Below are 17,876 nucleotides of genomic sequence, written 5' to 3' on the forward strand. Positions count from 1 at the left end.
TCAGAGGATTTTTATACTTTATGGCACAGAGAGTTTAACTGTGAAATCAGTATCTTCTATGAACCCAAAAGGTTCGTATATATTTATTTTATATTTATTTATAAATATTTTATATTTATTTATTTATATATATAAATATATATATTTATACCTTATTGAATTCTACCTATTTTTGTGAAGTTATCCACAGAAATTTTTATAGTCATTTAAAACAATTCTCACTGTCATTATAATTGATCTTGTTGAAATGACTGAAAAGCATTTCAGTTTGTTGCCTGCTAATGAACAGCAAATGGGTTCTGGGGGATAATGAATTCTTACAGTTTTGTTTAAAACTAAAAAATAAATAAGCAAATCTTGCCCAATTTTTGAGTCTTTGGTGAGAGCAGCTACCCCTTGTTTTTATTATGCCTTTTTTAATGCAAAGTGTGACAATGTTTCAGCTAAGCAGCCACTCCAGGCTTGGAGTGAATTCACATTTCTCAAAACCCTGTCAAAAATTGCTACAATAGCTCATTAGATATAAGTTGATATATGTCAGCAGCTGTGAAAATCTTTTGCCTATTTTGATTTGCACTAAAAAGTTGAACTTTCAACTAAAGAACTGTTTGTGGAAAGTACTACCTTCCCACAGTGTGAGCAATCTTACAACCTTCCTCATTATTTTCTTGTTTTCATTTTTAAACCCTCAATTCTGTTTGGAAAAAAAAAGCAGACTATGACAATTGAATAACCCTCTATTCCCATTTTATTCTACATCTTGGGTGCTGTCACACTGCTCTGCCCCTCTATGTGACATCCAGTCATCTCTCCTCTCTGGGGTCTTAGTTGAATTCTGTCTGGGTTTTTTTGTTTGTTTATTTTTGCTTTGTTTTGCAAAGGGAGGATTTGGAATATTGAAATATTCCATGGGGGAAAAAGAGAGTAATAATTCAATCAGATCTAATGAATGAATTTAAAAAAAAAAAGTTGACGATTTAAAGTGACATAAAAGAAATGACTTGGCTTTGAAAAACAGAATAATTTCTGTGAGATATCTGTCTCTCTAGGCAGGAAATCCCAGATGGAGGAAGTGCAGGATGAACTGGTGCACAGGCTCACCATCGGCCGGAATGCTGCCCAGAGGAAATTCCACGTGCCACGGCCAAACATCCCCGTGGTGAACATCACCTACGACTCCTCCCCTGAGGATGTCAAAGCCTGGCTGCAGTCCAAAGGATTCAACCCTGTGTAAGTCCCAGGGCAAGTGCAGCAAAACTTCTTGAAATATAAAAGGAATTGTTTTCCTGTCAGGATGTGGTCCAACCACTTGTTAAAATCAGGCAGCCTCCTGAAAATCAAGATGATTTCTTGCTCAAGAGATGTCAGTTGCACTCTTAGAAAAATTGATTTGTTTTTACACATATATATGCATATACACATACATATATGTATATATATAAATATATATATGTGTGTGTATATATATATATATTTATATATATAAATATACATATATATACATATATATACACGTATATATGTATATATACATATATACGTGTATATATATGTATGTATATATATAATATACAATAATACATATATATACATCTGTTTATACATATATGCATCTTGTATACACACATATATACATCTATATATACATATATAAACATGTATATTCATCTATAAACACATATATATTCATCTATAGATACACACATATATATGTGTGTATAAGTGCACCTAATACATATATAAAATATATGTCAATGTGGTTACAGAGCTACAGAACATCTCTCTATTTTATATGTATAGATTCTGTATACAGTATATATATTTTAGCCTCTACAAGAGATCTGCTTATACACCCAATTGACTTCAGTAGTCCTGCTGCACCAAGTTTGCTCTGAATTTAGCAGCCCTAGCTAATGCAATGTGGGATGGAGACAACCTTGGCCAGTGTGGTTTTGCTGATTTCCTGTTTGCTCCCTTGCCGTGTCCCAGGACTGTGAACAGCCTCGGTGTGCTGACAGGAGCTCAGCTTTTCTCCCTCAATAAAGAGGAACTGAGGACTGTCTGCCCAGAAGGGTCAAGAGTCTACAACCAAATTACGGTACAGAAATCTGCCTTGGAGGTATGGACAATTCTTCTCACCTAACCTGTAGAATTAAATAACTCCTTCTGTGAGGCAGGTGGATTTTCCTTAGTTCCCATCACATTGATCAACATTCTTTTCACCCGAGTTATTCGGTACTAATTCATTGGGACAGCATTCATCAAAACACCATTTTTGAAGGGGTCCAAAACATTAGAAATAGCACTCAGGTTTAAGGTGTTTTGTCATGTAACCAGAGTGCAAGACAAAATCAGCCAAAAAAAGCTTTGGGGAAAACAATAAGGGAGTAAAATGCCCCTTTTCCTGCTTCTTGCTTTGCCTGGTGCTTGGACAAACACATACTCCTGACAATTTTGGTGGTGATAAGTGTGTTTGGCTTTATCTTTGTACAGGAGATTTGATTTATAGGGTGTGAGAAATTGGTAGGGTGAGCCCACTGCTGTTTGCCTTTCAGGTCAAACACTGGGGCACTTGCACTGAAGGGAAAACACATTGGACACACACACTAGCAGAATTTCTGAGCCAAGGATCAAGTACTTATTGCTCTGCAGCACTTTGCTTTAAGAAAAAATGTTTTATCTCCTAAACACCATAAGCTTGTATCCAGAGCTGTGCTAAGGGCAATTCTTGCCAATTTTAAACCAGTAAAATTGAAGATGCTACTTTTTTTTTTTTTTTAACTTGCTGTGGCAAGTGGAGAAATGATCTAGATGTGAGATCAACCCAACAGAGAAGTTATATTCTCCACATCCTATTTAGAAGAAAATCTTGAAGAGGTTTAAAATATTTTCCTCTCCTTAAACTGAGACTGTCTCACTTAAACGATTTCAAGCATTCACTACCAGGAATATTTTTAAAGACAGGCTTATGATGGTGCATATTTTACACTTTTTACATGATCAGTGTGTATCAGAGAGCATAATTTTCTAACACTGTCAAAATTGCTTTATACCCTTCTTCAGGCCCTATTTTCCAGTTAAAGGAAAGGAGAAATATTTCACCTTTACTCTTAGGAATAGAAGTCACTACAGTCCAGGGCAATCCATCATTTCCTAGTGAAGATATATTTGTATTCTTTAACTTTTTTGCATGTCAGTCATCTTATTTCAGTGTCCTGAGATGAAAGTACTTTTGCAGTGGAATTTGGTCTGAAAACTAGAAATGCACTGGATTGGAGGGGTCTTTTCCCCTCCATGCTGTTACTCTGCTTGCTCCAGTTAGGCCTCACTCTGCAGGAAACTCAAAAGTCCAAACTTGTCTAATAAATGCCCTACAAGAGTTAATTAGCAGCTACTCAGAGTCTAACAAGGTCATTGTTTTTTTGTTGGGGAAAAGGTAATTGAAATATTTATTTCTGCCTTGGTTATTTGAGGTTGAATTTCAGAATTTATGCAATTCCTGATGGCTTTAGCCTGTTTGCTGAATTATGTCATCAAAGGAAGTGGCACCATCTTTTCTCTCCCTATAATAATATTATAATATAATGCATTTCAGGCTCATCAGTCCTGTTGTCATTGATGCTATCAGGAAGGCAAATTCTTTCAGCTTGGGCTGCTCAGTTATACTCAGAAAAATATTTGTACATGATCTCTGATGAAGTGCATTGTCGGGTATCTGCTGATGGTTTTTTTATGCATGAACTCAGTAATGGGTGCTGCACTTGGGTATCTGAAATCCAGAGGGCAAGGACAAGAAGAATTAAGACAAATAAATCTTCTCCCTCAATTTCAGTCCCTTCTAGGCTCCCTGCCTTGCCCTTCCACTCTGGGAGAGGAGAGCATTGGTATTTTAAGTAGGAGGAGCACTGTGGTTAATTTAGAAACTGTCTCACTCTTTGTGGCACCAGGTTATGCATTTTAATGGATATAATGGGATAAATTTATATGAAATTTTATTAAATCATTAGGATGCATTTTCAGAGTTCACAATCAACTGCAGGATTTTCCCCTTAACAATCCTGGAATTTCTTTTATGAATTTCAAAACCAGTTTCTGCTTCCTTATTCAGAGGGTATTTTAGAAGCTGATTTTGAAGTTTTGGAGGTCAAGTCATGGCCAGATAGTACAGTAGCTCTTGGTTTATAATCCCCTCATTTATTCATGCACACTTTGGGAAGTTCTGCTCTAGTGAATAGATGTTCTGGCCTTGCTAATAATTTCATTTATGTTGAAAAAGCAGTGTTGGCAGCTGGTTCAGCAGACCTAGTTTTCACTCTTAAAAGGTGAAATAAAGCCTTGTCCTCACAATACTTCACTGTTGCTAATAATATAATATGGTCCAATTCTATGAGTGTGCTCTAAATTTGAAAGCTGTGTTTCTGAGCTGCAAATGCCTCATGGTGAATTCTGTGAGAGCTTGAGACTGAATCCTTACTTAGGTTGTGCCTGTGCAATCCCATGTGCATGTGTGAGCTTTTAAACCCATCAAAGATTTATTTTCGGGTTTTTAATTTCTAAATATTATTGCCCCAATTTTAAAGTGTGGAATCCTAACAAACTCATTGAGCTTTAACTCTGCTTTTACTGAAGCCATATTTTATGAACCCCCTAAATATCCAACATTTCCAGGACCTTGTGTGGGAATCAAAGATGCTCAGCAATGATGAAATATGCTTTTAATAGTCCGCAGATTATTTTCTGGTCTATATTTAAGGACAGTGTAAATACTTTCCTATTGGAGCTGCAAGCTGCAAACAAAGTAAATGCTGGCAGAGGAATTTCAGCACCTCTCAAACTCTTTGTTACAAGTAAACTCTTCTCTTTTGTTTATAGGCTAGCAGTGGTAGTTCAGAACTGCAAGAAATTATGAGAAGACGACAAGAAAAAATCAGTGCAGCTGCCACAGATTCAGGTGTGGAGTCCTTTGATGAAGGAAGCAGCCACTAAATGTGTTTCCTCTTTTCTTTAATTCCATTGTCCATAGCATTAAACCATCCAGCTTTGCTTTAGGAAGCAGTGAAGGGGAATGTCTTATTGTATTGTAAACGTAGCCAACATGAAGAAAATTTACAGTAGTCTCCACAGAAGTACCTGCTGCTGGCTCCTCATCATGAGAAATGAACAGGTGAGAAACGCAGTGGAGATTCCTGACAGGTGAAAATATTGGTACATAATTCATTTACACCCAGAGATGAGTCTTGGCTTTATGGAATCAACATGACAGATAAATTGGAGCACGTCTTTGTTGGTGATTCATCTGAGGGAAGCTGAGCCAGCAATAAAAAAGCACTTGAACCCTTCAGTAATAATAAGATTCTGAATCCCATCTCTTGCTGTAGTGTGCAATTATGTCCTTTTTGGCTCAGTCTTTCTTGTCAGGCATTTGGCTGCAGGATGTTTACTTAAGTTGTCGACTCCAGCAAATGTGGAGGAAATGTTTAGGGAATGAACAGCAGCCCAACACAGACTGAATCTTTCCTGCATCACTCCCAAGATGTTTTATTACTAATGATGCTGTTTATAGCAAAATAATATTCTGTACATTGATTTTATCCGTATTTCACCTGTGATGAACTATAATATTGCACAAGAAAGAGTAACTAGAAAATAGTAACACAACCCAGCTCAAAGAGGTGATGAGATCTGCTGTAGCCATGCAACAACTCACAGTATATTTTTCTTTAAAACATAATTGCATTTTTTTGTCTGTAACTTAACCCATCAAAAAGAGCAGTGTATAATCTAGACTTCTCTGTGTGTTGATCCCAGATATCAGTTTTTCCTCATGCAAAAAGCCTTTGTAATTGCCTTTATAAATGTAATCTTTTGGAAAAGTGGATTCCTGAAGGTAAAACAGGGGAAAAAAGAAAAGAGAAACATCCCTTACAGAAAATGTTATTTTTTGGAGATGCAATGCTTTTTGTCACAAAATGTTCTGTTTCACATGGTCATGTGATTTTATATATAATATATGTATTATATATAATATATAATATCACTTAATTTAGACAAATTTAATCATCTAGTTTGATTAAGTTTCATAGTGCCTTTTTCACATGAATCAGCTTAAAGTCTGCAATAAACAGTATTTCTTGTCTGTTAAATTATTGTATCTTTGTGGCTACAAAGTATTGAAATAAGAAAGTAATCTTGATTTTTGCCATTAGTTTGCTTTTCCTCTGCATACAAGGGAAAAAAAAATCTATTCATTTTTTCACAAATGAAAAGTTAAAATATTAATAAAGGTGTTAGTGCCATTTATTGTAAATGTCCTTGCAAATACTACTTCTGTGTGGTTGGTTGTGTGACCATGTATGTTTTTACATTTGTTTTTATATTTGCTATATATTCTTTATGCCTGTCTGCATAAACATGGCCTTATTCAGAAAGGTCAAGAAGTGATAGATCCCATTACTTGTAAGTGCAGCAGGAGGAACCTTTTTAAAAGGTGTTTGAAACTCTAATTTAAAACTTAGAGTCACTGCCTTTTCTCATGGGAGGATGTTTGATTCTATAAAAAGCACTCTGGTGGTAACCAGCACCTCCACTCCCCTGATAATTACCAAAAGATGAAGCCAATATTGATGTTTTCTGCTGGTTTTTATTTCAGCATTCAGCACATGGTTTGCTTTTGCCCAGAAAGAGGCACCAGCTCTTGGACATCCCAGAATTTGTGAAGTTTGGCACTCTGAGGTGTTGGAGGGAGAACTCATATTTAACCTATGAGAGAAAAGAGGTCTCTTCACAACAGTTTGGAGGTTTTTTTGGGGCTGGGTGTCTGTGGAGCTGATGTTTAGAAAGTGCCAGACAAGTCTGGACATGGTCAGTGTGCTCAGAGGAACCTTGGGAGATACTTGGGGGGAAAAGAGGAAACCTCTTCCACACACTGAATAAGCAGAACCATCTTGGGGTTGGTGGGTTGGTTTGTGTCTTTTTTTTCACAGTTTCTGAACTACTAGTGAATTAACAACCAGGTGCTCCTTGAGTTGCATTTACCCTTTAAACTTTGCTGAACTAACCAACATGATTTCTGTGTTACAGTCTGGGAAATCTGAATGGGGTTGAGGCAAATATTTCCCCATTTGCTGGAATTTCCTTGGTGCTTTAAAGCACTGCAGGGAGCTTCACCCTTATGCTGCCGTGCAGTTTTTGACTTTTCATTTTGTTGGCACTCATAAGAAATCAGAAGGACATCTCATTTGAGGTTCCTCAAATGAAAATGAAATGTTTTCTTCAAAATATTCCATGGTTAAAATGAAACCAGTAGTAAAATGCAGTGTTTCATTCAAAATGTTTTCTCTAGGATTTGAGCAGTATTTTTTCAATACTAATATTTTAGAAGGATGTGATATGTCTTTGAGAAGGAGAGAAAGCAGTTTTTTAAATGCCAAAATCAGTGCCTTATTAGACATTTGATAAGTGGGAGTAATTTACTATTTTTCTGCCATCAATCTGCCTTTTTAACTGGGTGGAGAGAGGGAGTTTTAGCAGCCTGTGTTCACTCAGCAGTTCTGTGCTTTCAAAGCACAAACCTTTCAACATCAGCAAGGCACTTCTTCCCACTTCTTCAGGCTGCTTGTTCCCTTGGGACACCATGGGGAGAGCAAACCACTGTGAAACCACACAGAATTAATTCAGAAAGAACACTTCTAGCCAATATTATTGGGTGGAGCACTTTACTTACCATCCAGAAATTCAAATGTTAAATAGGGCTTTGCTCAGACAAACTGTGATCTGTGTGATTTTATACAAACTTTCATTGCTCCAAAGCATTGAACTGTATAAAAATTGATATTTTTTGTTTGTTAGGTTTTTGTTTTGAGTGGGGTTGGGAAATAAGTGCATATATCCATGACTGATGTGTGCAGAAATAAATGGTTTATGAAGCAGTAGAGATGTCATATCCAAAATTATAATGATAGTCTGAAATGTGCAGAGCTCTCAGTGTGTTCATCAGTGTTTGTGAACTTCAAATTTTGATAATTTAAGGGAACAAACCAAAGAATCCATTAATATCTGTACGATGTAAATTCTTTCTAATTGGGAAACCTGTCAGTCACAGAATTTTTATTTTAATGTGGGAGTGAAGGCATTTTGAATTTTCTGGTCATAGACAGAAGCAAGCTATAGGTAGAACACCAGACCTTGTTCAAGCAGGTATGACCACTCATTTCCTGCATTTGAAGCATAAAGGATACACAATCATGAATACATACTCAACTTTTTGGCCAAATTACCCTTTCATAGGAGCCCAGTTTTTTCTACAATGTTGAGTCTAGTGTCTAAACCAGCCCTGTTTAAGGTTCTGATGGATCAAAAGTATTTGAGGGAATGATTTTGAGATCAATCTCCCACCTCTACATAAAAACATCAACATTATATATGCAAAGGAGAGGGGATCTGCATTGGTTCTGTGTTTAAATATTTCACAGACTTTAAATTTCTACTGCATCTATGACAACTTTTTGCTAATAAGTGCCTTTGGCTTGGCTTTATCTTTTTTTTAGTTTCTGAGTTGCTTAGGTTGTAACTTTGGCCTCTTAACTACTTCCTAAGTTTTCAGACCAACATGAGAATCAGGATATGAGTCTGTGCTTCTACTCATTGGTAATATTTGCAGATTAAAAGAGGAGATGAGTGAAAATAGGGAGCCTTCCTTGAAGATTCCCAGTCCCCACTGGTGCCTGTCACAGCCAGCAACAAAGCTCAACCCATCCTGCTCCCATCCATGCCAAGAGCACTAAAAATATTATTCTCTCACAAGAAATGGCTGAAATAACAGCTTTGCCTGCCTCAATGAAATTACAGTTTTGATACAAACCCTTAAAAATTAGAAGTGAGAGGCAGGTGGTGTGACTGTGGTTAAAGGAGGAAGGGAAGGACCATTTTAGAGCATAAGATGATGATGTTGATTATTTGACAGGGGAGATTTAACCTAGTTTGGTGTAGGGAAAAAGCCCCAAAACATTAAACTGAAATAAAGCACAAGTAAGGCTTCCTGGCCTGTTCTTCACCTTTTGGTGAGGTTTGAAGAAAACACTTCTGAAGACCCAAGGCCCACTGCAGAGGATGTGCTTGGAGAGGCCACACTTCCACACACTCTTCTCACCACTTCTAACTACTTAATTTTACCTATTTTTTGCTTCCATAGCAGCACACACAGCATGAGACAAGGAGAAAACCTGCCCTGGTTTCAGATTATGGTCACTCACTGCAGAGAGCTGCTATTACAGGCATCTGGAAGAGCAGCAGATCAATAAAGAGCATAAATAGTGTCAGCAGAGCTTTGGACATGAAGCCCATAATTCCAAATATCTATTACCAAACCTGAATCTTCAGACAGCTTTACAGCTGGAGGGTTTTACTTTAGCAGATGCTGGAAATAACATTAACATGAAGCATGAGTCCAAAGCATTGTTCTTTTGGACTTACACTGAAGGTATATGATGAGATAAAGCCAAAATTGTGATGTGTCTATTCAGACTAAAAGGCTCTGCATGAGCTTCTGAACCACAGTGTCTTCCAGGCTCATTCATTGCTTTACTCATGCCCTGAATGCTGGGAGAGGTGGTTTCCATTGCCATCCCACATGTCCACTTACAGTTTTGCACACTGTGGGGTAGGAAAAGGTATTATTCTGATGGAGTTTTCATTGTAATTGACTTTGTGATTAAGTAGCTATTAAAGGAAAAATACACACCTGCTGCTATGCAAATGGAGAAATTTCTGACATGCATTCAAAACTGTCTAGTAAATTCAGGCTGCTCAGTGCCCTTTGCAATAATGTCATTTTGGCATCTTTGCAGCAATTTTGGACCCTGCCACGTTCAGCCAAGCTTCTGTTACAGCCAGCTCACACTGTGACACTTTGTGGCACAGGGAATGGTTTAGCAGTAACCTGCTTACCCTGCTCTGTGATACAGAATAAGTATTGGCTCAATAGGCAATGGCCAGCAGGAGGGAAGAGACAGTAGATGAGAAAGAATTTGTGGGTTGGTTTTTTTTCCCCCAGACAGCTGTCTAGAGGGATAAAAACACATTTTCTGAGTAAGCATGTCATGAAACTCAGAAATGCATTTTTTAAAAAAAGCATAGAGGTAAGGTCTAAATGGTCAAGTGCTCATTTATAGTCCTGTTTTCTGTTCAGTTTAGGCTCTTTGCTGTTCCAACTGGAATGGCAGGCCCTCCAGCTGAGGCACACAGTGAAATAAGGGAGGGAATGTGCACCATTGGAGCCTTTCTTGTTACCAACTGGCTCCCTGAAACAGGGGGCTCTTCCCTTCTGCATCCACCTTGTGCTTGGAGAAACAGCACCCCTGCTCTAGGACTGGGATTAATGGGAGCAGTGGAAATAGCATTAGGTGCCTGGAAACAGAAGGGAAATGCATATCACACCCATTTAGTAATCAGCTGTTATTTCCTGTTTGCTTAGTACCCCTCACAAGGACCTGTTTGATCTGGGAATTAGGTTAAGTTTATGCAGTTTTGCATAATATACAGTTTTAAAGAAGTTTTCTGCTGTAACCTATGCCACGATGAAGTAGTCATCAAGTAAATATGCACCTATTTATCTGCCAGAAGAAAGGAAAAAAAAAGAAAATCAGCTGGAAGAGATTATCAAGTTCCTGAGGGAAGCTGAGCTACTGCCCTACACCCTGGTGCCCTGCAAGGTGATAGCAGAGCCAGAGTAAATGAAATAAAAAGCTTGTGCAGGTGCATTTTGCTGTTTTGCTGACAGTGACTTCTCCACAGGTAAGCAATCCAGTGTGTTTACTTCCAGTTCAAGCCTGCTTTGTTTACATTGAGTACCATTGCTGCTAACTTCCAATGAGGTGACACAAAGCAACAGGTTACAAAAAATGCCATCAAACATCCATTCTGACAGCATCCATGTCACAATACACAATGATGTACTGGCATTATACAAAGACCAGAAAAAAAAAATATATATATAGCTAATTATTTTGACTAGAACTGAAATGGACAGCGAAAAAGAAAAGAGCCCCCCACCCTGCCCCCAAAGGCCCTGCAGGAATCCATACTGACACTTTGGCAGCCTTGTAGCAACAAATTGAAAACCAGCCCTTCACATGCCAAAACCTTGTATTTGTAACATTGGAAATTCCTGGTTCAGGAAAAATAGTTATGTCTATTAAAGCACTTTTTGTGTTTTTTTTTTCTTTCCACCCCTCCAACCTGAACCAGCTTCACGTTTTTACACAGGGTTAATAATTACTAAAAATAATACATGAGTGAGGGGTATAGGCACCATAGACTGCTCCAACAGTTAAATGCTATATATGCTAAGACATCCCAGCTGGAAACTCAGCTGCCTTGTGATTAGATCCATCTGAAAAAGGAGCCTGATCAGTGGCATTACTGCAAAAAGGTTGGCAAAAAGAGCAATCCCTCTGCTTAATGAGTGGCAGCCCAGTCAAGAACCAACCCCACCCCTTCTCTCAGCTGCCTGTTTCAGCTTCACAGCTTGGATTTCTGCTCGTCAGTCTGTTCCTTGTGCTCCCCCCTGGCCCCACATCCATCAGTGCTGTAAGGGAACAGTCAAATCCATCAAATCCATGGACCCAGCAACCCCCCCTGCCCTCCCAGCCCCCTTTCACAATCTCCAGGTTTCTTCATGTATGTTCATGCCTCGCTATTCACTAATGAGGTATTATTAGATACTAACAATGCCTGCTCTCCTAGGGACAGACCAGTGACACATGAAGAAAGCTCTCCAGTCAATCATTAAAAAAATATTGCACTTACTTTAACCTTAAGCCCAACCTGCACAGAAAAACCAAAAATATTATGAAAGAAATTAACCAAAAGTACCAAACAAAACCCCAACGCTCTGGGAGCAATCTGTCTTATGCACATATAGTGTCTTTTCCTTCATGTTGTTTAGCTGAATTTGGTCCAGTATTTAAAAAAAATGTCCAGAAATTAAACAGTTCAAAAGACACCGCAGGCTCGTTAAGGCTTTGTCTCCCCAGTGCTTCAGAAAAGTAAAAGTTTCTTTCCCTCATTGTCCATGCACTGCAGAGCAGTGGTCTCTCGTGGCACAGCACCTGCCCCTTCAAACCATCAACAGAAAATAAATCAGAAGCAAGGGAAGATGGGTGTGCTTCATGGTCTCACCTGCAACCAAACAAACAGAATGCTTTAGAGAGAAGAAAAGGAGATAAATGCAGTTTTTAGCATTTGTTTTACTGACCCTCCACTCAGGCTGAGACTGCAGGTCAGCAGTACAGGGTGCTGGGACTCAGATTAGACAGCAACCCTCAATCCAAAGGACAGTGAGGCAAACTGGGGTTCCTTTTGGCACAGAATGCAAACAGGGGTTAATAAATGCACATGACACACAGCAGACACAGCTGGAGGTGCTGCCCTCAGCCCAGCCTTCCACCAGCTGCTAGAAAAGCAGTTTGTGTCAAAATCTGCAGCTTCCTTGTAGGAACCCAGGAAATTCCTCTGGCTGCCCTGGGGGACTCAAGCCCCTGCCCAGGGGGCTCAGAGACCTTGGCACAGAGCCCAAGACCCCTGTGCCTTTGATTTAGCCCTTGGAAAAAACAATTACCAACCTTGTATGTAGAATTACAAGCCACAAAAGTTTAAGTAGAATGATAGTGAATTTATCACAGGGTGAAAAGTAGATTTTTTTGGGTTTTTAGAATAGGGGTTCAAGGGGCAAGATGGAGGAATCTGGGTGTGTCCAGCCTTTCTCCTTTTTGGCCTCCATCTTCTGCTGTGATGGTGGCACTTTTGGGTCAGTTTAGAGTAGAAGCTCACTGTCTAACATAAGTATTGGAAAGTAATTGTAAATATTGTACATGCAGTTTTTAGTATAAAAAGATAACACCACCCCAGGGGCAGGCAGAGTGCCTCTGACTGACCTGCTGGATGGACCTCAGCAGGTCAGGAGAAAAAATTTTATAGATGAGATACAATAAACAACCTTGAGACAGAGAAAGGAAGAGCTCTGACTCCTTCTTCAACAGCTGGGCTGGGAAAAGAGACTTTCTAACACATCTTGGGGTCACTCTGAGCAGAAGAGATCCTGAGACTTCCTGCTCCACCCAAAAAGAGAGTGTTAAGGTTATGGCTGGGTTATTGCTGCCACCTAATGAGCCAAAGCTTGGTAGCTTAAGGAGCAGTGACACATGTCCCCACAGCTTGTCCCCAGCAGCAAACCTCGTGGTCACAGCCACTTGTTTTGCTCAGGCACAGGGGTCAGTGGGAAAGTGACACCAACCCTTCAGTTATGCTCCTGGTGGTACCAATTTGAGAGCCTGCTGGTTCTGTGATTTTAGATTTAGGAAAACGTTTCCCACTGTTTCATGCCAGAGCTTTTTGGTTACCAACTCACCCTCCAGCAGAGCATCCCCAAGCCCCTGCTGGCCTTGGTAACCAGGCAAAATTCCTGTTTGAGAACAATTGGAGCAATTGAAGTTCTCCCTGCCTTTAAGCTTTGCATGTCAGGAAGAGTGGCAGGGTAGCTCATCAGAAGTTTGGATTCTCTTTTCTTTTTCTTTAAACATGAGTGAGCCCATCTATTCTTACAGTGCCATGGAAAGGGTAGGGGGTTATTTACTGTGAGAGGCTGGATTATTTACTGGGTATTTACTGTGAGAGATGGATTTTTCCCTCACTCTCCATGTGAACAGGGAAGAGGAATAAGAAAAGCCCCAAACTGGCAGCAGGGATGTGAGGCTTTGGGCATGGCACAGGGCCAGGCTTGACTGACTTACCACCTGTGACTCTGAACTAGGACTTGCTGACGTTCTCATATATGACATCACTGATGCAGAACTGCTGCTTCTTCTTTTGCCACATCAGCTGCACACACTGGTGGATAAAAATGTACTGCTCCTAGAAGAAAAGACCAAAGAAAAGGGCATTTTTTGCACCCCAGAAAGCATGACAAAAAGACAGCCAGATTGGTGGGTCACAGTTACAGCCTGCAGAGCTCCATGTCTCCCAGCGCAGCTCCACACAATACACAATCAGCTCTCAAAATAATAGTCCACAATTGCTACAGATAGAAGGATAATCCATGAAATCCACCTGACACCATAATCACTTATTAATAACCTGAATGATGACAGAAGAGTTGAATCTGAGTCAAAGTCAGTCTATTTTACATTGCCTAAAAATAAATCAATTCCAAAAAAGGTATCTGGATACTTTATGTGCAACAAATTGCACCCATACCACATATGCATCTGAAATATTTTAATGATATTCAGGCTCCTCAGTGTTTGATTTCTTGATCAATAAGAAGAAAACCCCCATTTTATTCACAGAGCAGTTAATTTGGAGAGCTTGGTTTCAATTCAGGATATTCCCCATTCTAAACCCTTTTTTGGGCCCATGCCATTTGTTTTTTTTAAACTGCTCATTGAGACACTGCCAAGTTTCCAGCATACCAGACAATGTGAACTCAGGTGAGCTATCAGTGGTTTCATATTTTGTAAGGAAAAACTGTTTGGTGGCCTCTGTGACTGAGTGTCAGTGTCACTTGGTGACCTCTGAGGCCAGGCTTGGCCACTGCCTGTAGCAGCAGGAGCTCAGTAACTGCCCTTAACATCAGCCCCAGGCATGCAATGAGGTCCTACATGAACAAAAAATGAAATATTTAAAGGAAAAAAACCCCACATCACCTCTGGAGTGGTAACAGTTGCAGCTGAACTCAATCAACCATCAGGATTTTTTCCTCTGGTGGAAAGGATCTGCCTTTGAATTACTACAGTGAATTGTGATGAAAAGTGGCAGTTTGATAGGAATGATCCAGAACAGACTGAAAATTACTTTTTTTTTTTTTCATTTCCAGATCCTAGTTTTTGTCACTGCAGGTTTTCTTCTTCCTCTCCTCTCCCTGCTACAAGTTTTTTCTTTGCCCTCAATTCAAGAAACTTTGGCAATAAACAATCTAGCCGGAAAACAGTGATGGTGGCACTTCCAGCTGCATGGAGCTTGCTCACTTATACTGTGTGTCTAACCAAGGAAGAGTACAACAGGCATGAAATATGAAATATTTCCCTCATTACCAGGGGAACTGGGAAGGTTTAGATGCATAAAATCTTCTGCTTTGAAGAATGAGGTTGTGATTTTTTTTTTTTTTTACCCCAGTATATATCATCTATACATTTTTTTCTTAAAAACAGAAAAAGAACTACCCAGTGGATATTTGGGTAGGGAGAGGGGCAAGGAGGGAGTCTGGCAGACTCACAATCCTTTTGTCTGTTTTGCTTGTCTGAAATTCCATTGTGTGGTGAGCTGGATAATATCAACATGATACGTGAACAAGGCTGCCTGATACTGATATCATTTCATGAGCCATTAATCCCCTCAGCAAGCCCAGCTCTTTACAGTGTGGCTTGAAAATTTCATATGTTAATCTCTTCTTATGCATTGTTTGCATATTCATTTCACAGAAGGTGAGAATAACTCATTTTCTCTGGCAGACAGTGAGAGTGCAGATCTATCATCAAACCCACCTATGCAGCAGATTAATAATGTGACAACATCACAATGCAGATGAAAACTTGATAATATTGATTCACAGTGATTTTATCAAGTGTTCAAGGTGTTGAATTTGCAGGCAACCTCGACGAGTTCTTAGAAGGCTAATTTATTATTTTATGATCTATATTAATCTATACTAAAGAATAGAGAAAGGATACTTACAGAAGGCTTAACAAGAATGATAATGAAAACTTGTGACTCCTTCCAGAGTCTGACACTGCCTGACTGTGACTGGCCATTAAGTTCAAAAAATTCACATGAAACCAATGAAATAATGACCAGTTGGTAAACTCTGTCCAAACCACATTCCAAAGCAGCAAAACACAGGAGAAGCAAATCAGATAATTATTGTTTTCGTTTTTCTCTGAGGCTTCTCAGCTTCCCAGGAGAAGAATCCTGGATAAAGGATTTTTCAGAAAATATGATGGTGACATTCAGGGGGAACAAGAGTCATGAGCATGCTGCAGAGGGTTATGAAATGGGCACAACAATACTGTCACAGTGCTGAAGTGAACAGACCTTACCTCTGTCTGCACCATGGACATTCTGTAGGACCTCATGTCCGACACCAGGCCCAAAATATCCACGAACTCGTGGTCACGGATGTGCTGCAGGAGCCGGTCCAGGGCGATGAACGTTCCCGTCCGCCCCACACCAGCGCTGCAACACACACAGACATGCAGTTCACTCACACAGCAAAACCAGAGGCACTGCAAAGGGCAGGAGTGCTGCAGCTGTAGCTATCAGATATAACTCATCTGAGGCCAGGCAGGCTGGTTGACCTCATTTAGTGGCACACAACCCTTTGGTTGGGCAGAGTGGATGCACTCACACACAAAATGTGCACACACAGCCTCACCCACCCTTAGCTCCCTGCTTTTCCTGCAGTCACTGCTCCCCTCACTGACTTCTTGAGTCCCCTGTAACTCCAGGGGCTGGAGCAAGAACTATAGAGACCTGCTCAGGAGCAATGGATGCCCAGAGAGAGTGGGGGTCACACCTGTAGGACTCAGTTCCACAGCACTCCACAATGCAAAGCCCTTGGCTTGCAAAGACACTGAACTTCAGCAGTTTGTCCCCAAAGGACAAACCCCCCAGTGATGCCTTCTGAAGGCTGACCTAGAACAGAGGCTGGACAGAGCTAAAGAATAAAGCAGGGATTTATTCAAAGGATTTCCTCCATGGATGCACCTTGGGCAGCACAAAAGCCCAGCCAAGTCTGCACCCAAGATGAACCAAAATGGCCCCAAAATGCACGAGCGCTCCCGGGGTCTCTCCCTGGGATCAGTTCTGCTCCATTTGCATCTTGCAGTTCATTGTCCCATCCCAGCTTTAGCCCCTGCAGTCCCACCCTGCTTGTTTTTCTCTCTCCAGCCCATGGTGTTTGAGCTCTTGGGGCTGAGATTTGGATCATTTGTCCTTGGTGCCCAGCTGGAGCAGGAATTGTTTTGTCTCCCTGCTCTGTGCAGAGAGCTCACCATCCCATAATGCGAAGCCCAAACCCACATAGTAAAGCAGCACAGAACGTGAAAAATACAAGAGCTAAAACCTGAGGCATCACCAGAAGAGTCTGCACTCCAGGACTTCTGCCTTAGGAGCATGAGACAAAAATAGCTACTACTCAGCTGAAAATCTCCATTTTCCCCAAAGGGAAGCTTAGCAACTAGAAAAAACACACACTGCCTTCATTTAGAGATTCTCATGTGCGTGCAATTCTTTGCACTGTAACTTCGCGTGTGGTGTTTAAGTCAGATTTCACAGATGTTTTACAGAGTTTCACACAGAATCCCAATACCTTACCTACTGCTAAGGGTGTGTGTACCTTGGCAAAAGTTCGTTCTTCTGTTTTGTCATGCTTTTTCTGAAAAGCCTTGAAAGTGTTTGCAGTAATGATTAACAGCTCGTCTCAACACAGTTCAACATAAGTGTCACAAAACAGGTCTCTAGCTTGGTTTCTGTTGTGTTAATTTCTCAAATAGGATGAATACAATGGAACTTCTGATGTGTTAATTGGACAGATTAACTGATAAATTCATTCTGTGCCTTCTTTAAAGTCTGAGAACCACTACTGCAGGAGTTGATCGATACACTAATTCTCTGCCCCTCCAACTAATTTTGTAGCATTTTTATTTTTAATCTATGTGGTCTAAGATGTATAGATGTATAGACAGTATAGTCTAAAAGTACTACCTGAAAATACCCTCTTTGCTGCTAGAAGAATCCTCACTGAAAAAAAGAAAATACTACAGCTTTTGCCCAGCTCTCTGATACTTGCTTCTTGTTCCTCCCTAGAACAATTAAGCAGTAAATAC

General features: G+C 40.0%; 2 protein-coding genes across 7 annotated transcripts in view; one reads left to right on the forward strand and one right to left on the reverse strand.

Annotated features, from left to right (window-relative positions):
* Positions 1-6,324, forward strand: part of EPS8 (EGFR pathway substrate 8, signaling adaptor) — a 124,700-nt gene extending 118,376 nt beyond the window's left edge. For all 5 annotated transcript variants that reach the window (XM_071422116.1, XM_071422119.1, XM_071422118.1 and 2 more), the window contains 3 exons: positions 1,050-1,230; positions 1,990-2,119; positions 4,873-6,324. In XM_071422116.1, the coding sequence (XP_071278217.1) occupies positions 1,050-1,230; positions 1,990-2,119; positions 4,873-4,986 (425 nt within the window). In that variant the 3' untranslated portion in view covers positions 4,987-6,324. The remainder of the gene's footprint in view (positions 1-1,049; positions 1,231-1,989; positions 2,120-4,872) is intronic.
* A 4,468-nt stretch (positions 6,325-10,792) lies between these two features.
* PTPRO (protein tyrosine phosphatase receptor type O) overlaps positions 10,793-17,876 on the reverse strand; it is a 147,943-nt gene continuing 140,859 nt past the window's right edge. For both annotated transcript variants that reach the window (XM_071422115.1, XM_071422114.1), the window contains 3 exons: positions 16,089-16,224; positions 13,788-13,908; positions 10,793-12,177 (listed from right to left, as the gene is read on the reverse strand). In XM_071422115.1, coding sequence (XP_071278216.1) covers positions 13,804-13,908; positions 16,089-16,224 — 241 coding nt within the window. In that variant the 3' untranslated portion in view covers positions 10,793-12,177; positions 13,788-13,803. The remainder of the gene's footprint in view (positions 12,178-13,787; positions 13,909-16,088; positions 16,225-17,876) is intronic.

Source organism: Agelaius tricolor, unplaced genomic scaffold (assembly GCF_023055355.1).
Source record: "Agelaius tricolor isolate 1412-34295 unplaced genomic scaffold, bAgeTri1.0.p SCAF_3, whole genome shotgun sequence".
In the NCBI taxonomy this organism is placed as follows: Eukaryota; Metazoa; Chordata; class Aves; order Passeriformes; family Icteridae; genus Agelaius; species Agelaius tricolor.